The sequence below is a fragment of the Papio anubis genome, chromosome 19 (assembly GCF_008728515.1).
Source record: "Papio anubis isolate 15944 chromosome 19, Panubis1.0, whole genome shotgun sequence".
Lineage (NCBI taxonomy): Eukaryota > Metazoa > Chordata > Mammalia > Primates > Cercopithecidae > Papio > Papio anubis.
In genome coordinates, this window is record NC_044994.1 from 28,236,851 (window position 1) to 28,253,850 (window position 17,000).

General features: G+C 46.4%; 1 protein-coding gene across 7 annotated transcripts in view; it reads left to right on the forward strand.

The window, feature by feature from the left end:
* The first annotated feature begins 5,519 nt into the window (after positions 1–5,519).
* The window catches only part of FHOD3 (formin homology 2 domain containing 3), a 486,695-nt gene continuing 475,214 nt past the window's right edge, over positions 5,520–17,000 (forward strand). For all 7 annotated transcript variants that reach the window (XM_009192610.3, XM_009192611.3, XM_009192612.3 and 4 more), the window contains exon 1: positions 5,520–5,819. In XM_009192610.3, the coding sequence (XP_009190874.1) occupies positions 5,655–5,819 (165 nt within the window). In that variant the 5' untranslated portion in view covers positions 5,520–5,654. The remainder of the gene's footprint in view (positions 5,820–17,000) is intronic.

Genomic DNA, 17,000 nt, shown 5'->3' on the forward strand with positions numbered 1-17,000 from the left:
GGCCTAGTTTCAGAAGTCACACAATGTCACTTCCACCATATTCTATTGGTCAAAGCAAGTCACAAGGAGTTTGTCCACTCAAGGAGTGGAGAGATAGACTTCACTTTGTGACAGGAGAAGTGGCAAAGTCATATTGGAAAATGGTAGGAATACAAGGGATGGGAGGAATTATTGTAGCCCTCTTTGTCAGTCAAACTGCCACACCAAGGCAAGTGCTAGGACAATGAATTAAGATTGTTTGAGACATAAAATTTTTCAAAATTTTATCTGTTCTCAGAAAGTTACTGGAGTATGTACTTACAAAAAATGGGAGTGTAAACTAAGAAAGAATAAGATAAGTGAGCTGGGAACTGGGGCACCTGCACAAGAGAAAAGTCAAGAAAATATCCAGAAGGATAGGGCTGAGGGAGCCACATTTCAAATTGGAGTAGGAGGATGGAATAGAACTGAAAGCTTGTTTGACAATATTGAGAGAGGCATTTGTAGGACTGTTGCAGGATATGAGATGATTTAGCCAGCTGTTCAAGAAAAAAATCAAATGAAAAAAATTGAGGCAAACATTAACTTGAGGAAAAACAAAAAGTTGTACAAGAAAGGGCATGTAATCATGTACACGACTTGGCACAGATATGAACAATATTAACATCATAAATTTTAAAATCACTGAATAAGAATTTGACTAAAATTGTGACAAATCAATATTGGAAAAGGAAATGGACTATAAAGAAGCTGAAATCCTCAGGTAGTGTGATAGAAGATCAGTGTATTATCTAAAATTGATAGGTCAAAGTATAGCAGTGTACTCATATTGTTTAGAAACAAGTGGCTCTGGAAAGTGTGTATGTTAATGGGGGGTGTCATAAACTGGGATCAGATGTCTGTTTCTGATATCTTGTTATAACTTTTTATTACTCTTAGCCTTTTAAATTAAGATAAATCATTACATTACTAAAAAGAAATAATTTAAAAAGTAGTCTGAGAAAAAATTGGCTGTTAGAGAAAAAAATTATTAGTAATTAGTAAATTTTTGCCAAGGCAAAAATCCTTAAAAAATTAAGGATAGCCTATATAATTGAAAAGTCATTTTAGGTGCCAATCCCTGAAGTTTTCAGATTAAAATTCAGTAAGGCAAATTCTAATCCTGAAAGTCTTATAGTTAGTGGAGTAGGCATATACAAGCATAAGTTTACAATGTAACATGAAAAGTGCTACAGTAAGAGCATATATAATTTGAGACCACAAAAGAAAGACAGACAATCCTTGTTTGGGGTAGAGTTGGAGATGGCTCTCCAGAAGAGTTGACATTAGAAATGAGATTTGAAAGATTAGTGGGTTCAGCTGACTAGATAGGAAAGCACATTCTAGGTTGAGATGCTCACCATGAAAAAGCTCAGCATGTCTGGGAAAGAGTAATAAGTTTGGCATGGCTTGAAAGCAGGCTGTGAAGCTGGGAATGACCAACTGTACGCCTGGAGTGGTGGACTGAGGTAGGTCTTAGAGGGCTTTGTGAGTTGTGCTAAAGGGTTTGGAATGTAAGGATTTTACCCTGTGGTGTGACATGTCAAACACACATCGTAGAATGATCACTAGCTCTGGGGAAGCCAGTGGAAGACCAAATGCAGAATGCAAGTCTGGGGAAGTCATCAGAAGACTAGCATAGAAAGTGAGGGCTAGAAGCTGGCAGTGAGCCGAGACTGCACCACTGCACTCCAGCCTGGGTGACAGAGCGAGACTCCCTCTCATAAAAAAAAAAAAAAAAAAAAAAAAAGGCCAGGCGCTGTGGCTCAAGCCTGTAATCCCAGCACTTTGGGAGGCTGAGACAGGCGGATTACGAGGTCAGGAGATCGAGACCATCCTGGCTAACATGGTGAAACCCCGTCTCTACTAAAAAATACAAAAAACTAGCCAGGTGAGGTGGCAGGCGCCTGTAGTCCCGGCTACTCAGGAGGCTGAGGCAGGAGAATGGTGTAAACCGGGGAGGTGGAGCTTGCAGTGAGCTGTGATCCGGCCATTGCATTCTAGCCTGGGCCACAGAGCAAGACTCCGCCTCAAAAAAAAAAAAAAGAAAAAAAAAAAAAAAAAAAAAAAAAAAAAAGTGAGGGCTAGAGAGAAGGGAAGAATTGAGAGATATTTTAGAGGCTGATTCAGTAACAAGTCATAGTGACCAATTGCAAGATGCAGGAGTCAAAAATGAAAATGACTTTGATGTTCACACATTCATTAGACATTTATTGTGTGTCTTCTCTGTGGTAGGCATAGAGCTGAATATGGCATGGTTGTTGTCCCAGAGGAGCTTTTTATTTAGTGACAACACAGAATAAATTAACAGTAACCATAGCTGTGGTGTTCTATGCTCCAAGGGCTTGGAGAGCATTGGAATCAGCAGACAGGCAGGTAAAGCAGTCTGGCAGACGACAACCTTGCAGAAGAGGTTCTGGATGGGCAACCAGGTTGGGGTGTTGGGTTGAATGTGTAATTGAGTATGATGTGGTAACTAGGATAGGGATGTTGAGTTGCCCAGTGAAAATCAGAGCCTAGAAGTGAGGAGAGGGACTCCTCTGTGAGTATAGAGTTGGATGCTATATGCATGCAGGTTGAGGAGGGTTGAAGCCAGGAAAATCTAGAAGAAATGTGAACAGGACCAAGAGGAGGATGAAGCCCAGAAAGACTTGAGAAGAAGCTGTCAAATGAGGAGGAGAACCTACAGTGGGTAGAGCTATTGAGCTGAGGGAATAAGAGTCTGAGAAAAGAATCATCCATGGTGCCATGGTGACAGATGCTGCCAAGAAAGTGGGTAGCAGGGCTAAGGTGTCTTCCAGGTAAGAAAATTAGGCTGGCACTGATGATCTTGGAATGGCAGGAAGGGGTTGCCCTCCAGATGTCATGGGGTATGGAGAAAAGGTGATGAGGATGCTGAGAAATGAATATGCTCTCTCTCAGAAATTGGTTAGGAAGTGATGATGAGATAAGCCAGGGAGCTAGAGTGAGAAGAGGGCTTCAAAAAGATGCAGCTTTTAAGATGGAAAACACTTGAGTATTTATTCTCATTAGGATTCAGTACATAACTTATGGGGCCCAGTGCACAACAAAAATGCCGGGACTCCTTAAAAAAATATTTAAAAAATTCAGGACAACAACAGCTAAACGTTAAACCAATGTGGGACCCTTTAAAGTGTAGGGCCCTGTGTGGCTTCATGAGTCGCACATCAGGAAGCAGGCCCTGCTTCTCAGGGTAAGGAGCCAGGGGAGGAAGGTGGAAGTGGGTGGATCACTGATAGAACCCCGGGCAAGAGCAAGTGGGATGAGAGGGACCTGGGGTCCAGGTGGGGACAGAGCCTTGAATGGGAGAAAAAGTAGGACTTTGGTCACCTTCTGAGAAGTGGGAGATGGAAGATGGAAAGGAGATGGAAAATAAGATGAAAGATGAAGAGGAGAGGGTGCTGGAAGTCATTCTGGAGAAATTATTTTCCTTATTGACTAATTTCTGGGTGGAGGAAAGTGGCAGAAGCTTGCAGCAGCATCAGTGGAGTAAGAGGCTGAGAGGCTTTGGGGAGGAAGTGGGGCACTGAGTGGTCCCACTAGCAGCAGGCACTTGGTAGATGGGGCAGGAGCAAGCCAGGTACCCAAAGGATAGGTGGGACTGAAAGAGGGGTGTGGAGAGGAGGCCCCTGAGAGGATGGACTGGGATCCGGGTTGGGAAAGTGGTAAGAAATGGGGTGGCCAGGACTGGAGGGCTTTTTCAGTGAGGAGGGAGGTGGACATTAAGATGGAAGTGCAGGAGGCCCATCTCGGAGGGGAAGAATTTGTGCGTTTAGTATTCTGGCTGTGAGGAGATGCGGAAGTTGGTGTAGGTCCAGTCTAGAGCAGGGGTCCCTAACCCCGCGGCCGCAGAGCGGTACTGGTCCGTGGCCTGTTGGAACCGGGCCACACAGCAGGAGGTGAGCGGCGGGTGAGCGAGCATTACCGCTGAGTTCCGCCTCCTGTCAGATCAGCCGAGGCATTAGATTCTCATGCGAGCGACAGCCCTATTGTGAACTGCGCATGCGAGGGATCTACGTAGCGCGCATGTATGAGAATCTAATTCTTGATGATCTGAGGTGGAACAGTTTCATTCTGAAACCATCAGCCCTCCCTCCCCCCAACTCTCCCCACCCCCCCGCCACTGTCCGTGGAAAAATCGTCTTTCACAAAACCGGTCCCTGGTGCCAAAAAGATTGGGGACGGCTAGTCTAGAGGATTCATTCAAAGAGTTAAATAGCAAAGCAAGTAGAGCTAGAAGTTCGTCTGGAAGGAGCAGAAGTGTCGTGGAATTATTATTTTAAGACCAGGCATAAGTGTGTATGTGTGGCAGGGAAAGAGATCATGGAGAGGGACAGGTTAAAGATGTGGGCGAGGCTGCTAAGTAGGGATAAGGGTTTCTCTTCCCTTGAAACCAGAGGAAAGGGAGAGAGACGCATTATAGAGTCGCCTTGAAAAGACTCGGATGTTAAGAGATACTGAGTGTTACGAGGGCGATCTATATGAGTGGGGAGGAACCAGGAATTGGCCTTGGTCTAGGAATGGGGAGAACCATGAATTTTTCTTGGAAACGAAGGGGGTCGCCCGTGAGCGGCGAGGAGAGCGGTGGGAGGCAATGCCGAGTCTCGCCGCTCCCGCCTGGCAGGGGCGGGCAGGACGCAAACCTTCCCTCCCAGTCCCTCGGTTACACAGGGCATCCCCGGCTCTCCGCAATTCGGGGACCTTGCCAGAAGGGCTCCCACCTCCCTAAGCCCCTGCGGCCCCACAAGGTCCAGTTAGGGCTTTTGAAGGCCTAACTGGGGAGAGGCCGTGGTGATGCAGAGGTTTAACCAGCACCCGCCGGGCGCCCCGGGGGCCAGGCCTGGCGCTGGAGTACCGCAGCGAAGCCTCGCAGCCCCCACGCCTCTAGTCTTTAGGCTTGTGCCTAAGAGCGGCCTGGGTTCCCTGGCGCACCCTCCTCTTTCTTAGCTTCTTTCTTTTCCTAAGGGAAACCTCCCCGTATCCTTAGGTGGGGCTCCTGGTTGCTGCCACCACCCCCCTTGCTGCCGGAGCCGGCTCCCTGTCCTCCTGGTGCCCTGCCGGGATATTCCAAATCTGGGCAGCAGAAGCCGGCCGCCGCCGCCTTTATCTGGAAAGGCTTAAGCCCTCTCCGGGTGGGGAAGAAGTCAGAAGGCCGCCTGTCTCCCCGTCCCCCAACCTCCCACCTCGGTCCTCCAGGCTCCGAGGGGTGCAGCTTGGCCTGGGGCCGCGCGGCGCACGTGCAGTCGAGTCCGGCCGCCGGGCCTCCCCGCCCCGCCGCCGCCGCCGGCCTTTGGCGCAGGGCGGCGGATGCCACGCGAGCCGTCTCCCTTGCACTTTCCCGGCGGCGGTCCCGTCGGTCGGGGCAGACAGGCCGGGGTTAGAGGACCCGGAGGAGGGGAGGAGCCGGAGGAAGAGGAGAAGGAGGGGGCCCGTCGGCCCCGCCCCCGCCCCGCCCCCAGCGGCCGGAGCCCGGGCTGCAGCCGGGCGCGCCGGAGCCTGCGAGCCCGCGAGCCAGCGAGCGGCGGCTGCGGCCTCCCCTGCGCGCAGCTACCCGAGCGTCCCGGCCCGCGGCCCCGCTAACCCCGGGGCCCGCGTCCCTGCGGCAGGGATGCATCATGGCCACGCTGGCTTGCCGGGTGCAGTTCTTGGACGACACGGACCCTTTCAACAGTACCAACTTCCCCGAGCCCAGCCGGCCGCCGCTGTTCACGTTCCGCGAGGACCTCGCGCTCGGCACCCAGCTGGCGGGGGTCCATCGACTGCTGCGGGCGCCGCACAAGGTACTGCCCGGCGGGGTGGGCTGGGCCCCCTGGACGCAGCCCGGTGCTGCGGTGCGCGCCGCGGTGTGGGCGCCGAGGCCCGGGGCTTCGCGGGCCCCCTGGGCTGGGCTGGGCGCGGCCCCAGGGGAGCAGCTCGAGGGCAAATCCCCCTCCCCGTTGGACAGAGGGGCTCGGGGCACCCGCCGGTTGGCGCAGGACCCTTCGGGGCGGGCGGGAAGGAACGGCCAGAGCCGGGGGCGGGCGTGGCAGAGCAGGTGCCGTGCCGGCCCGAGGCGGGATGGAGAAGGCTTCCCGGAGCCGCGCCGTTAGCTCGGCCGGGTGGGCGGGGTGGGGCTAGGACGCGGGCTGTCGGCCTCGGCACTCGGGCAGGCACCAAGCGGGACGCGGGAAGAAGCGGGGTGCCGCGAGACTCAGGTCCCTTGGAGGAGAGCTCTGAGCGACGGCCGGGACAAAACCTCTCTCAGGCCTCTGGGGTCGCTGCGGGCGGCCACGCGACCCTCGCGACAAAGCACGCTTCCCGGCGACGCCGCCTCCCCCTTCCCCCCCGAGACGCCGCCGAGGACGCCGGCCGCGCACGGCGATAGCGCTCAGGGTATCCCCCTTCTGAGAAGCAGGTGGCCTTGGGAACCTTAGAGCAGTGGCTGTGGGAGGAGGGGCGGGGGCGCCGAGGGGCGGCGCGCTCACAAAGCCTCAGCCTGGCAGCCCGAAATGAGTGTCCCCAGGGAAGAATGGCTTCTCAGTCTACCCGTTAGAGAGGTTGGTTTTTTTTTTTTGGTAACCTTTTGCAGGAGGATAGGCCTCTTGCAAAGTATTTGTTGCAAAGAGCTGGGTATTGAAAGCTAATCATTTTGTTACCCAGGAAAACCCTTCCTCTCACTTAAACAGATTGAATGCAGCTTGCAGAATTACCTTCCCAGTATGTTTTCTGCCTAGGATTCATATCAAAGCTTGGAGATGATTTATTTCTTGAGGGTCAACACTGACACACATTTGGAAGAGATAAGGGTTGATACCCCAAATAACAAAATTGATTTAAAAAAGAAATCCTCGGATTTCTGTATGATGTTGAACTGCTTTGCAAGTAGAGGAGGAGGTTGGTTGTGTGAGGAAACTGGTGGACTTTGGCAGTGGTAGTTTCCTCTCTATTAGTGTATCAGTGCTTTCCTCCTCTACTTAATAAGTAACGTTTTCAGGAATCAGAAATGGGGCATTTCCATCTCATTCTCTCCTGGTTGGTTCAGGACAGATACAGTCGTGGAAACCTCTCTGGCCACAAGAGCACATTTGATTGGGAGACAGAGGGTCATCATCATCCAGAGTGATGTATTCTGGATTCAGCTGATCAGAATCACTTTTGTAAATTATTTGGTTCTTCTCAATTAGTTGATTCAGTGAAAAGTTTTGGAAGAGCTTCTTCTACATCATGATTATTCGGGCCACTACAGTCTCTGATTACCGTGATCTTTTGTTGAAACCACCAAAGGCTCATAATTGTGACCCTGTGACCTTGAAGTGGTTTCCTTGGATTTCAAACCCTATATACATGGGTTAACCTTTCAAGCTGGGAGCTGTAGTATGTTTTCATGTTTCCGTGGAACAGCCCCACAGTCTTGATCCTGGTCTGGTAGGAGAAAATCCTGATGCTCCTCCACTGCCCCCCTCCTCCTCACCCCCAACTAGAAGCCCCAGAAGAGCAGTTGCACTGGCTTGCAGAACTTTCTAAGGTGTTCCTTGTGGAATGAACAGAACCAGAAGAAGTTCTACAGAGACCCTTGACTTTTGTTTTGGGAGCCAGCCAGCCTCAGTCTCAGAATCTTTTGCCCCAAGAACCCTGCAGTATATTTAGATGTCTGGCATTGTTTTTCCCATCTACAGCAAAGTGAGCAACTGACTTTATGGATGAGGGTTCTGTAAAGCAGAAGCCAGGGCATTTATGTGCCTAGGTATACATTCATATTGTTAAGATGATATTAGCTTCCATCAGAGAATCTTAAAATTGGATGATCCACCTGTGATAGAAACAGCTGTAGTTTCAAGCACTTGGCACGTAGTGTATGCCCCACCCAGGCTCTCAGTGCATGGTTTCCTTTCACACTACACAGCTCCATAAAGTAGGGACTTTGATTGTCCCTATTTTAGAGACGAGGAAAGTGAGGCAGAGTGGCTAACCCACTTTTTGTGCTAGAAGTGGGGAACTGAGATTCACACCAGCCTTGTGTGACTCAGGGCATCGGTGTGGTTCTGTTCTGGGAACCAGGTGTATGGCTGTGGACAGAAGCCATGCCTCCTGGGTGTCTTCCATTAACTGGAGGGGTTCACCCTGTCACCTTCGAGGGCCAAGCACTCTTAGGCCTGGGGACAGGTGAATGTTGTAAGTGATGAAAAGCCTTGAGGCAGAATTCCTGGCATGACACAGAGTGCATAGTCAGAAGTGGGAACATGTAGTTACCAACTCTGCTGTGAATTAGCTATTGGGGGGTCCGTTGACCTGGGTGAGCTATCATCCCAGGACCCAGCCACCAGTGAGGCTTTTTGGGCCACAGGGTGTGCTTCTTCCAGGTCCCACAGAGCCTGGGATAGCCCAGAAGTGGAGTTCTCTGCAGGGAGTGCATTCTCAGTGGGACAAAGAGGGGAGAAGAGTGAGCGTGGGACAGGCAGAGTGCTCTCAGCTTGCCTGCACATTCAAGTCCCTGAGGGAGTCATTTTTTTTTTTTTTCTTTTTGTGATGGGGTCTCACTCTTGTCACCCAGGCTGGAGTGCAGTGGTGTGATCATGGCTCACTGCAACCTTGACCTCCCTGGGCTCAAGTGATCCCTCCCACCTCAGCCTCCCGGGTTGCTGGGACTATAGGCGTGCACCACCACACCTTGCTAATTTTTGTATTTTTTTGTAGACATGGGGTTTCAACATGTTACCCAGGCTGGTCTTAAACTCCTGAGCTCAAAGTGATCTGCCCACCTTGGCCTCCCAAAGTTCTGGGATTATAGGTGTGAGCCACCATGACCGGCTGGGAGTAAACTTTTGGCTGAAGTAGGTCACATATACAAAAAAGTGTACAGGGTGTAAGTGTACAGTTGGGTGAATCTTCTTGAAGTAAATGTACCTGTGTCGGCAGCGCTGAGAAGGCCCCCTCAGAGGGTCCTCATTTTTGAAGTTCTCCTAGGAATTCTCCTGTGCTGGCAACCTTTGAACTGGACAACCTGTCAGGCCTTTCCTGGCTGAAACTTGAGTGTGGACATCTTTTCTTAACCTAATGATGTATTAATTTAGTTCACGTCTGCTGACTCCATTAGAAGTTGAAGTTGTTCGTTTAACAAAATTGTCATCTCATGCGAAGAGATCGTGATTATTATGCTTTATCATTTTTTATTTCTTAAACTGACACATTATTTTAAAAAACCTTCTTCTGCTTATAGTAGTTCTAGGGAATATAATTAAATAAACGTTAGTTTTCTAACAAAAAGTTCAAATCAGGTGCCATATTCTCATTGGGGAGATGTTCATTTTGGTGGTTATATGTTCTAGGTTGGGCTAAGCGAGACATTTAGGTTTTGTTTTCAAATGCTGCAAAAGTAGATGTTTATTTCTGGCTTAATATTTGAAAAGAAAAATGGTAATTATAGGAGTTCTAATTTAGAAAAACCTCTGCAGTAGCATTCATAGAATCTTAGACCTTTTAAAGCTTAAAATGTGTTTGGATTGATTTATGCTACTGGCCTTTAATGATCTAAAGATTCTTTTTTCACTTTGATAGACAACACTGGAACTGTAGAAGATTTTTACAAAAAAGTGATGACTGTTTTAGTGTACATGTTAAAATGACAATTATTACTTCATGATTTAATTCAGGAAATGTTTTGTTGCCCAGAGTGAGCTGGACAGAGTGGAGTTATAACAGCTGTCATGTCCTAGGCATTTGCCTGAGCTAGAACCATCCTAGAGGGACATCAGCTCACCAAGCCCATGGCCATTCCAGGGCCAAGTACTGATACTGTTGCAACTCATAGGAGGAGAGACCAAGGTTGGAAGGAAATCACCTGGTCACACAAGTGAGAAGTTCCGAGTTGGCACGTGACAGCAGGTCTAGGCTCTTAAGGACTCCACTTTTGTGTCCTGAATGTTCTCCTTCCAGGTAGCCTGTCCACATTTCAGCGTGCCTCCTCTCATTGGATTAGCCTTGAGTGTACTGTGTTCATTCCTTTTTCACTACCTTTGTCTTTGTGGTTGCCTTGCTGCCTCAGCTATCCCATCTGTAAACAGCTGATTACAGTGAGGATTAGAATCTAGCTACTCCAAGTGTGAGCTGTGGATCACCTGGGCTATATTAGAAATGCACACTCTCAGGCCTCCCCCAACCTGCTGAATCAGGACATGCATTTCATCAAGATGCCCTGGTGATTTTTGTGCACACTGCAGTCTGAACAACGTGGATTACAGGTGATTTAGGTCAGGCTCTCAGTACATGGGAGTTCTCACTGTCTCCCCTGTTCTCTGATAACTTCCCTGAGGGAGAAGATCTGGCTGTTCAGTCCTCTGGTGTTTCCCTCAAAGCTGAGTAGTGCTAAGATAGAATGTGCACTAAGTTGATTGATTGGTGTTAGTTTTAGAACACAAATCCACTGGTATTACTGCACTAATGAATTTCCACCTTAATCCTCTTAAGGGACACATCTGTTTGCTACATTACATTAAGATTTTAAAAAGATGAGATCATTAGTAAACTTGGCAAATGTGTTGTGTCATAGTATCTTAGGACAACACTGTTTAAGAATGTTGTATGAACAGCTAAGAGTGTCTCCGTGTAAGCAGAGTCGAATCTGACTCCACTGTAATTAGCTCAGTTGGTTGGAGCCTTGCTATTGAGATCAGGATCATGGGATTGAAGCCTTCATGGGTCAGTTGGCTTTGTTTCATGCATGGCCACAGACTATATCAGTAACCTAGCCAGACATCCAGCAGGTGCTGTCATGGCCCCTTGCAAGGATCTGGGTTGGAATAGACTGGCATCAATCTTTGGGAAGGAAGGGGCTATTATGTCATGAACTTATGCTGGAGGCTGCACTGTAGGCCTCCAGGTATAGCTTTATTTATCCTCACAACAACTCTAGCAGGCAGGCAGATGAGCAATCCCCAATTAACAGATGGGGAAACTGAGGCACAGGAGGTTTAGCAGGTTGCCTAAGGCTGTACTGTGTTTAAGTGAAGGAGCTGAGATTTAAGGTCTTTTTTTTTCTTCCTCCAACTCCTGTTGTTAACTGTGTCCCATTATTAGAAAACCAGCATAGCCCATGCTCTCTGTGCAGGTGGGGGTGGGGTAGGGTTGACTGCATTGCCCTTGCACGCGGCTGCCTGTCACAGTGCCGTGATTTAAGTGGTTGTGCTCTGGCAAGCCCTCCCAGGGTTGATGCTCTGTGTCTACGCCTTTTGTCCTCGGAGTCCAACCTGAGTCCCTCTGGAAAACAACAGGACTGCCATTGCCCTCCCGTTCTGGACTCTGAAATGTTAGTTCTTAATAGTGTCAACTTTAAAACTGATTAACATGCTGAGGCCAACTCAGGAACAGCCCTCCCCCACCCTCCTTTTCTCTCTATAGTTTATCTCTCTCTGAAGATGATACTTTTGAACACTTGGGAACTTTTCTGTCTTCAGAGGACAGCAATCACCTGCTCCAGGCAACCCCCGCACCTCATCTCTCAATGACACTGCTGTTGCCTGTGGCTGGCTTAGAGGCATAGCTGGGTCATCCTCTGCTGGCTATTTTCAGAGTCTTGTGTTTGTCAGCATCTGCTCCATTAGAGAGACAATCGGAAGTTTTTTGGGGTGGAGGGGGAGCTGGGGGACTGTTTCTGAGCTTTGTTCTGAACTAAGTTAGAAAGAATGGGGAACATTAAATTACAGTGAATGTTAAGCTTTGACACAGGGATGCAATTAGCAAAATCCAGATTGTGAAGACTTACAGTTTCTCCAACAGATAAATTGCAAAAGAAAGAAAAAGATGGAAGGAAACCTTAGATGAAAAGAGATTGAAGAGATACATCAACCAAAGGCAATATGTGGCTGTGATTGAATGCTGATTCAAATACATTGTAAATAAATATTTGAGATCACTTGAACATTTGAGCAGTGATATTTAATATTAAAATTATTAATTTTAAAGTGTGATAATAGTATTGTGGTTAGGTTTAAATAACAGTTTATGGCTTTCAGAGATACATACTGAAATTTTATGATGTCTAGAATTTGCTTCAGAATAATTCCAGATAAGAGACAAGTAGGTGAGTCAGTATATAGGTGGAACAGGATAGACTGTGACTTAAAGTTGCATTATAGGTATGTGGGGAGGGGTCATGATACTACTTTCTATACTTGTGCATATACTGAAATATTTTTATAAAAGAGCTAAAAAAATTAGGTTACAGTTCCAATAGTCCCCTTGGGATCAGAGCTCTTTCAATAAGTGTTACTGTATGATCTGAGTGTGTTTTCTATGGCTGAGATGGCTAACCATCAGTGGATTTTTTTTTCATACCTCTATTGATGCTTTGCTTCCCATGCTGATTGTTGTGTTCTCCTTAGAATCTTAGAAAAACAAGTGTAGAACATCTGTCTTTTTATGTTCAGAGTGTCTTTCTAGGCTCAATCAATTCCCATGATGAAGTAAACAATTGTCAGTTATGTAAACTATTAGCTTAGCAAGCGAAATGCTAAGGTATATTATACCTGTGGTTTCAGTATATGCTCCTCAATTTTTATCACTAAGCTGTGAAGTTGCTAAGGCCATAATAAATGATACCAATATATAAAGGCACTCAGTTTCCCAAGGCTGTTGATGCCCATGACATGCCTGCGTAGCCACACTGGGGTGTTGCCCAGTTCCCAATGAGCCAGCTCTACCTCCACCTTCAGTATGCCTCAGAAGAGGATCTCAGTTTACAGTGAATGGCAGTGATGCTGTAATGTACATGAAAATGTAAGTTGATTGTATACCTTGGCACCCTTATAATTACAGTCAACATTGATTTTCTATGGGCAGATAAACTTATTTATAAATTAACTGTTAAGGAGGGAGGAAGAACAATTATTTTTTGAAAAAAAAATTACCACCAATCAGCAAAAAAATGTATACCCAGAAGTTTCTCTGTTTTTAGAGACACATAGTAACAAATGGAATCTACATCATAGCTGTTTACAAACTGGAAACATCCAACTCCTCTTCACCAGTTAGTTTTGTAATCTAGAAATTAAAATGTTAGACTCCAAGGAAAAATGTTTAGGGTTTAATGTTAGAAAAGAAAATCTTAAAATTTTTGATCAACTTGAAAAAAGGGAAACTGTTAAACAACTTGCAGTTCAATATAGAAAGGTATTCCTAGCCTTGGCAAAAATGAAACAAATTAGTTTCTCATTGAATATCTTTTAACATTCTTGAAAAAGAGAAAACCAAGAAGGAAACTCCTTTGGTGCTGAGATGCCTCATCATGCACTAATTTTTATAGCAGAGAATGAAATGCCAGAGCTGTAACCAGAGGGTGTGGGACAAGCCCAAGATTTTTTTAAGTTCTCAGAATAGAAGATAACCAAGGCATCTTCTGACTGCTTGATCAGAGCCAAAGAGTGGCTTGGGGTGTATAGCAAATAAATTGATGGGCAAACACTACCAGCTAGCATGGCTGGACATTGACAGGCTGGAGATTCTGAGTTGGGGGGTGTGTCCTTGGGGGAGAGAACGAGGAGGAGGGTCGCTCTGGCTAAACCAGAGCCACACACAACCTGCAGCCAATCACTGACCACAATTTTGACTAAAGAAGTTTATACCAATTGCATTTTGTATCACTTTAACAATTGTTTGGTTTCATTTATGATTTGAGGTCACCTTCTTCAACCCTCCCAGAATCAATGAAAATGAGCATGTGGTGACACCGGGGTTGAGACAAGTGGTTGATAGAATACTGTCCCCCTCCTATGTTTGTAGTGTGATTAAATGAAAGCAAAATGAAATATTGTTAAGGGTGCTACACCCTAGAAACCTAGCTTTTAACACTTCTGAACAATAAGGAGGAAACTTATTTCTGGGAGTCTTAGTGGCTGTGGTCCTCTGATTTCATGACATAAGTGCTTGCAGCTGGAAGGGCATGGGTGCTGGAGCCCCTGGGAGAGCAACCAAAGAGGGGACATTTGCAGTGTCCACGTGGTGGGGAGTGTGGAGGACTCAGAACACAGTCTACAGTGGAGCCTCTGAGGTGCCTTACTCCCACAGCCTCGAGTGTGTTTCTGGGCTCTGGGGTCCATTGTCTGTCTAGGGGTTTGTGTGCTGACATTGCACTGGCTTACTCACTGTAGTTTACAATAGGTCTTGATGTCTGGTGGGGTGGAGGCTTCCTGCTTGCCCTAGAACATAGCCATTAATGGAAAGAGAGGAAAAGTTAGAACCAGATATGGTCCATTCAGTGACCTTAATGTAGAGGAATAGGCTAGACAACCAGTTTGCATGACCAGTGAAAGAGGAAAGAGACATTTAAAAAATGAAAGTCAGGGCCCGCCATTGCTGAGGCTTAAGTAGGTAAACAAAGCCACCGGGAAGCTGGAATTGGGTGGAGCCCACCACAGCTCAAGGAGGCCGGCCTGCCTCTGTAGACTCCTCCTCTGGGGACAGGGCATAGCTAAATAAAAAGCAGCAGAAACCTCGGCAGAGGTAAATGCCCCTGTCTGACAGCTTTGAAGAGAGCAGTGAATCTCCCAGCACGGAGGTTGAGATCTGAGAACAGACAGACTGCCTGCTCAAGTGGGTCCCTGACCCCTGAGTAGCCTAACGGGGAGACATCCCCCACTAGGTGCAGACTGACACCTCACACCTCACATGGCAGGGTACACCCCTGACGAAGCTTCCAGAGCAAGAATCAGACAGCAACACTCACTGTTCAGCAATATTCTATCGTCTGCAGCCTCCGCTGCTGATACCCAGGCAAACAGGGTCTGGAGTGGACCTCAAGCAAACTCCAACAGACCTACAGCTGAGGGTCCTGACTGTTAGAAGGAAAACTAACAAACAGAAAGGACACCCACCCCAAAACCCCATCAGTATGTCACCATCATCAAAGACCAAAGGCATTTAAAACCACAAAGATGGGGAAAAAGCAGTGCAGAAAAGCTGGAAATTCAAAAAATCAGCGCACATCTCTCCCTCCAAAGGAACTCAGCTCATCGCCAGCAACGGAACAAAGCTGGATGGAGAACAACTTTGACGAATTGAGAGAAGAAGGCTTCAGTCGATCAAACTTCTCAGAGCTAAAGGAGGAACTATGTAACCAGTGCAAAGAAACTAAAAACCTTGAAAAAAGAATGGATGAATGAATAACTAGAATAATCATTGCAGAGAAGACCTTAAAAGAACTGATAGAGATGAAAACCATAACATGAGAACTACGTGACAAATGCACAAGCTTCAGTAACTGACTTGATCAACTGGAAGAAAGAGTATCAGCGATTGAAGATCAAATGAATGAAATGAAGTGAGAAGTGTAGAGAAAAAAGAGTAAAAAGAAATGAACAAAGCCTCCAAGAAATATGGGATTATGTGAAAAGACCAAATCTATGTCTGATTGGTGTGCCTGAAAGTGACGGGGAAAATGGAACCAAGTTGGAAAACACTCTGAAGGATATCACCCAGGAGAACTTCCCCAACCTAGTAAGGCAGGTCAACATTCAAATTCAGGAAATACAGAGAACGCCACAAAGATACTTCTTGAGAAGAGGAACTCCAAGACACATAATTGTCAGATTCACCAAAGTTGAAATGAAGGAAAAAATGTTAAGGGCAGCCAGAGAGAAAGGTCGGGTTACACACAAAGGGAAGCCCATCAGACTAACAGGAGATCTCTCGGCAGAAACTCTCCAAGTCAGAAGAGAGTGGGGGCCAATATTCAACATTCTTAAAGAAAAGAATTTTCAGTCCAGAATTTCATATCCAGCCAAACTAAGTTTCATAAGTGAAGGAGAAATAAAATCCTTTACAGACAAGCAAATGCTTAGAGATTTTGTCACCACCAGGCCTGCCTTACAAGAGATCCTGAAGGAAGAAGTAAACATGGAAAGGAACAACAGGTACCAGCCATTGCAAAAGTGTCAAGTCAAAATGTAAAGTCCATCAATGCTAGGAAGAAACTGCATCAACTAGCGAGCAAAATAACCAGCTAATATCATAATAACAGGATCAAGTTCACATTTAACAATATTAACCTTAAATGTAAATGGACTAAATGGTCCAATTAAAATACACAGACTGGCAAATTGGATAAAGAGTCAAGACCCATCAGTTTGCTGTATTCAGGAGACCCATTTCACATGCAGAGACACACATAGGCTCAAAATAAAGGGATGGAGGAAGATCTACCAAGCAAATGGAAAACAAAATAAAAAAAGCAGGGGTTGCAATCCTAGTCTCTGATAAAACAGACTTTAAACCAACAAAGATCAAAAGAGACAAAGAAGGCCATTACATAATGGTAAAGGGATCAATTCATCAGGGAGAGCTAACTATCCTAAATATATATGCACCCAATACAGGAGCACCCAGATTCATAAAGCAAGTCCTTAGACTTACAAAGACTCTTAGATTCCCATACAATAATAATGGGAGACTTTAACACCCCACTGTCAACATTAGACAGATCAACGAGAGAGAAAGTTAACAAGGATATCCAGGAATTGAACTCAACTCTGCACCAAGCAGACCTAATAGACCTCTATAGAACTCTCTACCCCAAATCAACAGAATATACATTCTTCTCAGCACCACATCGCACTTATTCCAAAATTGACCACATAGTTGGAAGTAAAGGACTCCTCAGCAAATGTAAAAGAACAGAAATTATAACAAACTGTCTCTCAGACCACAGTGCAATCAAACTAGCACTGAGGACTAAGAAACTCAGTCAAAACCACTTAACTACATGGAAACTGAACAACCTGCTCCTGAATGACTACTGGGTACATAACGAAATGAAGGCAGAAATAAAGATGTTCTTTGAAACCAATGAGAACAAAGATACAACATACCAGAATCTCTGGGACACATTTAAAGCAGTGTGTAGAGGGAAATTTATAGCACTAAATGCCCACAAGAGAAAGCAGGAAAGATCTAAAATTGACACTTTAACATCACAATTAAAAGAACTAGAGAAG